Source organism: Triticum dicoccoides, chromosome 3A, assembly GCF_002162155.2.
Source record: "Triticum dicoccoides isolate Atlit2015 ecotype Zavitan chromosome 3A, WEW_v2.0, whole genome shotgun sequence".
Classification (NCBI taxonomy): domain Eukaryota; kingdom Viridiplantae; phylum Streptophyta; class Magnoliopsida; order Poales; family Poaceae; genus Triticum; species Triticum dicoccoides.
This window is the reverse complement of record NC_041384.1, coordinates 683,184,802-683,193,640: the sequence shown is the minus strand read 5'-3', so window position 1 is coordinate 683,193,640 and position 8,839 is coordinate 683,184,802. Positions and strand designations below refer to the sequence as shown.

The 8,839-nt window shown below is 55.0% G+C and overlaps 1 protein-coding gene and 1 pseudogene across 1 annotated transcript; one reads left to right on the top strand and one right to left on the bottom strand.

Annotated features, from left to right (window-relative positions):
• The first annotated feature begins 1,731 nt into the window (after positions 1–1,731).
• LOC119270175 (probable glucuronosyltransferase Os01g0926400) lies at positions 1,732–5,403 on the top strand. Its single transcript, XM_037552144.1, has 4 exons — positions 1,732–2,425; positions 3,797–4,185; positions 4,300–4,541; positions 4,639–5,403. Exons 1-4 carry the CDS (start codon positions 2,287–2,289, stop codon positions 5,150–5,152), a joined length of 1,284 nt encoding a protein of 427 aa, XP_037408041.1. The 5' UTR covers positions 1,732–2,286; the 3' UTR covers positions 5,153–5,403.
• Positions 5,404–6,181: 778 nt separating this feature from the next.
• On the bottom strand, positions 6,182–6,292 carry LOC119273787 (annotated as a pseudogene).
• Positions 6,293–8,839: the final 2,547 nt, after the last annotated feature.

Below are 8,839 nucleotides of genomic sequence, written 5' to 3'. Positions count from 1 at the left end.
GGTGCCCGTGCCTGCTTTCTTTGCATCTCGACGGATGGCCGGCCGCCGCTGCTGGACCCAGGCGTGACGTTGAAGTCGATGACGGCCACGGGGCGCGGTGTCGACGGCGCGAACAAGCCCACGTCCGGCGACCCAGAGAAACGGGTCTGGCCGTCATGCCTTGGCGGAGGAAAGCCGGGCGACATGGGCGCGATGCGCGACGTCGGCGGCTAGCAGTGCGTATGTCGGGCGACCGACGAGCCTGTGCTCGGCGCGCCGACGGCCGCTGCAGGGAACCCGGCAGGACGGCCCATGCCAAGCATGAGGATGGTGTGCGCTTTGTTGACGAGGTCCTCCTCGTCGGCCGCGGCCTTGCGCCGCGCAGCCTCCAACTCATTGCGCTGGGCGGCGAACTTGGTCGCGGCGGCATTGACCTTGACGACCGCTCTCCGTTCCCTCCTCTTCGCCGATTCCGCGTCCAACTTGGCGATCTCCTCCGGCGTGCACTCCGACCGCGCTTCCCTTGGCGCCTTCTTCTTCACCTTTGTGGGCGGGTCGACGGCCAGACCGCCGGAACTCGGCGGGGCGTCGGCCATGGACGGGGGAGAGAGGGGGCGGCGGGAGGGGCGTGGGAGGGTTTAGGGGAAATGGCGCCAAATGGGCGGGGGAGGGGGGTTGGTTTTTCCCACCGACAAACGGGCCAGGAAAGGAGAAGTGCGCGCGTCCTGCCCGTCCGCGCGCTGTCCGTTTCACCTCAAAAACGGCGCAAACTTGGACCTGGGATGGATCGAAAGCGGACACAAAGCGGACAAAAGTATGTTTGCCCCCGTGCACTGGGCCGTCTCGTTTGTCCTTTTTACCCCAAACGAACGGGGGCGGACAGGATAGAGTCGCGCGGTGGATTGGCCTTACTGCTGAAGCTGCTGATAGGTAATATAGCTCACCCGTGCCGTCCCGCGCGTAGCAAGCCAAGCGTTGCCAGGTGGACGTACAGCGCATGCGGATGCCGCAACGTGGTGCGACAGGCTCCTGGCCCGTCTCTGCACTGCATGATCGATCTAGCTGCATGCCTGCAACCGGCGGCCTCTGCTTGCTGTGCTGTGCTGGCCGTGCATCACATCCGCAGGGCCGTCGTCGTCACTGTCACGCTCACATGATTAGATTTCTCCGAGCTAATATCCGTTCATCCGGCTAACCACTCCACCTAACGGCACACGCACAGTCACGCACGCACACATGACACGACCCCCTTTGACGCTCCTTTTCGCCCGCCTTTCCATCTCCGTCTCCAGCTCACGCGCGCCTGCGTGATTGAGGGAGAGACGACGGCCAGTAAACTAATCAAATCGGAAAATCGAGAATGAGAGCGGATGCGATGCATGATTCCGCATGCACGGCCTCGTGCGTGGCCGATCGTAGCCAGTAGCCAGTAGGAGTAGCATGATAATAGTAGTGCCACCAGCAGGCGATTAAACTAGTCGGGGGGTAACATGGTGGCCACCACGACGTGCCGAAGAAAAGCTAATTGTGAGAAAATGGCATATTGGCATGGACGGGACGAGAAGGAATCGCTCGGGTTTGCGCCGGAGAAGACAAGAAAGAAAGAAGCGAGAGTGGGTACGTAAACGTAGTAGAGAAAGCGGGACGGAGAGACGGCGTCGGTTGATTCCGTCGCACGCCAACACCTGCCCCCGCCCCGCCCCTCTCACCTTTCTTTTCTTTTCCGCCACCCCTCTAGAGCCTAGCCAGCCGGCCGGCCTCTACATACTAGACCCTCTCTCTCGCAGTCCCGTGCTGTGTGCGTCGCGCGTTCAACCCAGACTAGACTACCCACTCTTTTCCGGGGCGGCATCGACGACGGGAGGAGTTGTATATTTCCCACTGCCTGGCTCGTCACCTTGACCTCATCGCCGCGCCATCGCCCCAATCGGCCTCCGCCGCCCGCCCCATCCCTTTGTCTTCTCGCCGTCGTCATCATCCCGCTCCATCTCCTCTCCTCGGTGCTGCGGCCTTCCGGGTCCTGCCTGCGACCGTGAGGGCTTGAGAGGGACGGTCCAACGCACGCCGACAGGGACCCGGAGACGAGGAGGGCTAGCAATAGCAAGCACCACCGACCTGGCTGCAAGCTGAGCAAGCAAACCAGGGCCAGCCTCGCTCAATTGGTCGCTGCTCCCTCCAGCTTGCGCCCTGAGCAGCGGCCGTCTTCATTCGCGCCGGTGACTGAGGTGGTCAAGAAGGGAGGTCGAGGGAGGGGTCGCCGGCCGCCTGCCATCCCGGGCCGGAGCACCGCGCCGGCGAGAGAGACAAATGGGGGCGGGGACCAGGCCGTCCGCGATAGCTGCGGCGGCTCTGCTCGCCGTCGCCGCCTGCTGCGCGGCGCTCCTCGTCGCGGCCGCGCCGCCGCAAAGCCACCAGCCGCAGCAGCACAAGCACGTCAGGATCTCAGGTACGCCCTCCCATCTCCGCCTTCTTCCATTCCTGTGCCTTAGCCAAATCCCCCCGTCCCTCAGAGCCGACGCCGCGCAACGGATACCGAAATTGGCCCCGCTGAGATTCAGATTTCCCCCGCTCCGCCGCCGCCGCCGCAGAACGCAATGCCGCGGCCAGCTGGCCGCCTGGCTGCCGAATCCGCATCAAAATTGAGCAGGGCTCCCAGCTAGCTAGCTACATCTGTCCCTCCAACCGACGCTTCCATCCAATTCTTGCTCCGCTGTATCTGCATTCCTCCGTCCTCCGGTTCCAACTAGTCATTCGCACCCGGCCTGCTGCAGGAGCAGCCCGCCCATGTTGCCGCTCCCCGGGATCAATAATGCACGCCTCCTGCATTGCCAATGCGCCGGCGAGCGATCCAGCCGCCGTGCGACTCGCCGGCCGGCCGGTACCGGACAGGCAGGCACACACAGTAATCAAGGACTGTACCAGCAACCAAGTACCAGCAGTAACAGCCACCAATTCTCGAAGCAATCCATGGTCGGTAGGTGAATTCAGTACCACCGAATTCATTCCCTCTCCGACGCTACACACATCAGTACACCGCATTGCATCAAATCGTTCTCGAGACGCCATGATCATGCCGTGCCCTCATCCACCACGAGTGGGATCTCGTCCCCATTGCCCCCCTTCCGCACCATCCCCCCGGCGGGCCACAGCTCCCGTAATGGCGCTGCCTCGCCGCTTCGGGAATCAAGCGTGCCGGATGCCATTATTAGCATTTCTTGCGAGGAGCACCACCGGCGGGGCTGTACCTAACCCGCACAGCCTGCTCCATCGGACGCAGATTTGGTGGACGCAAAGATCCGGAGACGATGATTTTATAAAAGTAGCGGCTGAATTCAGCGCCGGCCGGTCGTCCACTCACTCCGCTGATGGATGGATATCATGTCACTGATTCCCTTGGCTGTTTTTCTTTTCCTCCCGTTGAAACCTGACGTGCTAACAACCGCCGCATTGGTTATTAAAAATGGGGATAAAATTAGGAGGTTACCATTGTTTTCATCAAAGTTTAAAACTGCCTGATAGGGATTGATCTTTGTAGCATCTGAGCAGATCGCATGGTTGGTGAGCTGCTGATCGCAACGGCTCGGCCATTTCGCACCAACTGCTGCTAATCTGTTCATAACATAAGTGGCGATTTTGTTATGCACAAATTTGAGCACTCCATGCATGATTATCCATCCATCAGTTTCTCCTCAGAATCGAACTGTAGTTCTATAAATACTGAAACTAGTTCTACAGAAGTGTCATCTCTGTACTCCACATTTTGAGACAGTTTGAAGTAAACCGATCATATATGCTCAAAACATAAATGTTGCTTCAGGGAACGCCGGCGACGTGCTGGAGGACGACCCGGTGGGGAAGCTCAAGGTGTTCATCTACGAGATGCCGAGGAAGTACAACCATTACCTGCTCGAGAAGGACAACCGGTGCCTCTACCACATGTTCGCGGCGGAGATCTTCATGCACCAGTTCCTGCTGGCGAGCGCGGTGCGGACCATGAACCCGGAGGAGGCCGACTGGTTCTACACCCCGGTGTACGTGACGTGCGACCTGACGCAGCAGGGCTTCCCGCTGCCGTTCCGGGCTCCCCGGATCATGCGGAGCGCCATCCAGTACATCGCGGCGACATGGCCGTACTGGAACCGGACCGAGGGGGCCGACCACTTCTTCCTCGCTCCCCATGATTTCGGGGCGTGCTTCCACTATCAGGTACACCACTGACATGAATGCTGCCACTTACTACTGGGCTTCAACAGAATTTTTTGTCTGAATGAACAACATACTGAAGAATGAAACACAAATGATTTGTGTTTTTTCATTCAGGAGGAGAGGGCTATCGAGAGGGGGATCCTGCCGCTGCTCCGGCGCGCGACGCTGGTGCAGACGTTCGGGCAGAGGAACCATGTGTGCATGCAGGAGGGGTCCATAACCATTCCTCCCTACGCCAACCCGCAGAAGATGCAGGCTCACCTCATCTCCCCCGGCACCCCCCGGTCCATCTTCGCCTACTTCCGCGGCCTCTTCTACGACATGGGCAACGACCCCGAGGGCGGCTACTACGCCAGGTAATGGATTGCCACCATTGGCGGACATGTAGATCGACAGACGATGCAAGTTGAGATGCTAACGGCGGTGTGGATGATGATGGACGATGAAATGCAGGGGCGCGCGGGCGTCGGTGTGGGAGAACTTCAAGGACAACCCTCTGTTCGACATGTCGTCGGAGCACCCGTCGACGTACTACGAGGACATGCAGCGGGCCATCTTCTGCCTGTGCCCTCTGGGGTGGGCGCCGTGGAGCCCGCGGCTGGTGGAGGCGGTGGTGTTCGGGTGCATCCCGGTGATCATCGCCGACGACATCGTCCTCCCCTTCGCGGACGCCATCCCGTGGGAGCAGATCAGCGTGTTCGTGGCGGAGGCGGACGTGCCGCGGCTCGACTCCATCCTGGCGTCGGTGGCGCCCGAGGACGTGCTCCGGAAGCAGCGCCTGCTGGCCAGCCCGGCCATGAAGCAGGCCGTGCTCTTCCACCAGCCGGCCAGGCCCGGCGACGCCTTCGACCAGGTGCTCAACGGGCTCGCCCGCAAGCTGCCGCACCGGGAGGGCGCGTTCCTCAAGCCCGGCCAGAAGGTGCTCGACTGGAACGCCGGCCTCGACAGCGACCTCAAGCCGTGGTAGCGTGTGTAGAAGATCGTCGGAGCGCTTGCGTAGCCTCGTCGTGTACATTTTTGTTCTTCAGAGTTCAGAAGACCTCACGCCCTGTTCTTTTTTCCGTTCGTTTCGTTTCGTTCTTTCTTTCTTTTTTACCACGGCCACTTTTGAGTGTACGCAGCAGCCAGCAGCAGTGATAGAGATGTGATGAGAAGCAGCGCGGCGTCAACTTTCTTTGTAGTGTGTAGTATGGTTGTGCAAACGAATTCCCTTTTATAGCCGCCGTCTGCTACGCTAACGAACTTGACAGTGCTGACTGAAGTCAAAAAACAGAGAAGAAAGAGAGATGGCAGTTTCCATCTGAGTTGTGACGCACTCGAAGCAGCGAATTCATCAGGGGGGGATGATGCAGGTTTCACACAAAGCATCACATTCTCCAACAGACTGTTAACTTAAGCTGTTACTCAAGAACAGATCCTGATACAAGATATCGGGGAGATGTCGGGTGCAACATGTGAGCGTACAAAGCCTGAGACAAACAATCGGAGAGCTGAAAGGCATAAACCAGATTCAGATATCGTTTTGTTTGAGTGATTCTTCGATAAACAAGAATCTGAATTGAGTCTGAAGCGACAACAAGATACTGCAGTGAAGTGAAAGGCTTTGTTGTTGTACGGGTTTGCATGCATACCTACCTGAACTATGGGGCCAAAACCTTTGCAAACTACTCCCTCTGTTCCAAATTACTCGTTGCAGAAATGTATATATCTAGAACTAAAATACATCTACATACATCCATAATATCTAGAACTAAAATACATCTAGATACATCCATATCTGCGACAAGTAATTCAGAACGAAAGGAGTACAAACACACCTTCAAGCCAGTCCAAGCAGAAATTCCACTGCACGGGCGCAAGGTCTGAAAAACTAGAAACTACAAATAATTCCATACGCAGGAGCAACACCTTAGATTTGCCCTAATTTATCAAGGGCTCACACCAAACATCAGATCTGTAATAACATTTGAAACATTGAATTGGGGGGGCTTTCTCACAAGGAGAAAACACCCTCTAAAAATTAGGGTATGCTGCTCAGTGTGGCGTGCACACGGTATTCTTTAGTAAAAGGCGAAAGAATAGTTCGCTTTGTGCTCACCACGCAGCTGCGTGGCTCTCCCCACTCGCACCCCGCCCTCCTATATAGGCGAGCGCTCTGCCCCCTCCCGCTCAGCCAGGCGAGGTGGGACTAAAAACGCCGGCTGCTTTCTCCTACACTGACTGCTTCTCCGAAAGAATGCTCAACCCGCCCGCAGGCTGCTGTTCCCAAAGGCCGGCCCAGAAGGTGCCCGACTGCAACGCCGGCCTCGATAGCGACCTCAGGCCGGCCGGTCGCGTATAAATTGTGTTCAAAATGTATAATTGCGCATAAAAAAAATTCCAGACCTGCACATGCTCGTTTGTTTTCCTCCGGCCACTTTTCAGCCAGAACACCGTGCACATCATCAGTATGCTCGTTTGGGCTGTCGGTAGGGGTGGGTGATAACCTGATCCGTGAGCGAGTTGCTTCATCAGATCAAGTCACCGTGCCCCTCTGCTTTGGGATTTTGACCAACAGAAGCAATCACAAGTCAGAGGGAGAGGTGTGGACTCTTTTTTTACGGCTAGCATCGTCGCCGTGTGGCCTGGTCGGTCGGTCGGTCGCCAAAGGGGCAACTGGCCCTTGGGATGGGGTCAAAGCTTCAGGCTCGCGCCCTAAAACATCATGACCGGACGCGTACTTAGTACTTTAACTCTGACAGATCAGCGCGTGTTTGCGGCCCGTCGGGCGGAGCGAAAATGGACGGTCCAGACGGAGGCCAGTGGCAAAAATTGTTTTCTCAGCTGTGATGAACCCCGCATGGGTTGGTTGATGCTGATTTCTGAACACCAATATCAATATTTGTTGTGCAGAGTAGTGGTACGGGAAGGAACCGCGAACGCATCAGAATTCAGAAACGCCCCGATCCGATTATTCTCGCCGGTAGGTGTGCCCGTGAGGGATCCCGATGCAAGCAAATTTGACAATTTTAACCTGTGAATGGAATCATTTTACAAAATGAGTTGCTTTTAAAAAAATTCACTCAGCTGATCTTTTTGATCGACGTCCGATACGAAGGCGCCACGCTACACTGTGCAGCGCCTGACTAGCAGACGCTGCACGCCTAGCCAGCTCGCACCTGGGTGATTCGAAAATTACTGAGTCAGTGTGCAGCGTCTGAGAGCTATACAGTGTGGCGCCTAGCGTCTAGGCGTTGCATTACTGGTTGCTTCATTTTGTAGTGGTAAATAACGCAACCATTAATGCAACGCCTAGACGCTAGGCGCTGCATATTGACTTACTAATTTTTAGGCAGTCTGGAGTGCGACGCTGGGCAGATGTGTAGCACTTGTCAGTCAGGCGTTGCACAATGTAGTGTGATGCCTTCGTGTCGGACGTCATTCAAAAAGATCAACTGAGTAAAAGAATTAAGAACAGTTCATTTTATGAAATGATTTTATCCACAAGTCAAAATTGTTAAATTTGCCCCCGATGTGTAACAATTGTGTAATGTTGTTTGGTTTGAGACTAAGTTTGCCTAAGGTTGTCACACCTAAGGTTAGGCAAGTTTGACCAACTTAGATGGGTGTTTGGTTCAAACCACACCATAGGCAAGCCACACTATGGTCCCACATCACATACTCTCAAAAAGTGTGGCAAGATTCCCTTAGGCTTGCCAACTTATGGCTTTCATTTTAAAGAACTAATCTTAGACAAGTGTGGCAATATTGTATGGCAAAGTGTGGCATGACTAGGCCTAGAACCAAACAACCCCGTAATCCGGCGGCTAGGTGCGACGCACCTGACTGACGGGGCAAACAAAACTGCCGCAGCTGCTTCGAGGACTTTTCCTGCGTCCAAGGGCCGGCTGCCACCAGGGACGGGACGACCGCACGCATGTCTCAATACGACGAGTACCAGGGACCTGCCTGAACTTAGGAACGTCGTGTCAAATTTAGGAATGATGGATGGCATTTTTTGGGCCCGGATAAGGCTAATTTTGGGGTCAGCCTTAACATCACCAACAACCCCATCATAAACGCTACCAACCCACCATTTGTGTTCCATTGACAGCCTGCTTTTTTCGCTCCATGTAGTAGGGCTACAACTAGCATTTTAGCACTGATTTTGCTTTTATGATTTTGAGGATGATTTAGCCGTATTATTCGTAGCTCTACATGTATACTATTGGTCGGTCTAAATCACGATCCGCCCTAATTCATTTGTTCGTGACACCTTTCGATGTTGAAAGAGAGACAACTTCAACTCGACATCATCTTCCACTAGAAAGAGGAGGATCCGCTTATCTGGAGCACAAAAACATGGTACGACCTAGGCCCTAGGGAGAGATCCACGATTCTTGTCATAAAAAAAAGGTGAAAGCAGTGGCGTCGTATGCAATTGAAATAGAACGAAATTCACAATGCTGGATATTTCTGGGATGTCTAAACTACTTTTTCAACCAAGTCATTTCTCTGTGCTACCTATCATTGTCGATAAGAAGCCAACACCTATTTAACGTCGTTTTCAAGGAGAAAGTGGACAAAATCAACTACGACTCTCGCATGCTTCACGAGACACGACGCTATTCGTTAACCAGTCGATGTTTTTGTTCTCTTTTTATGAACAAATTTA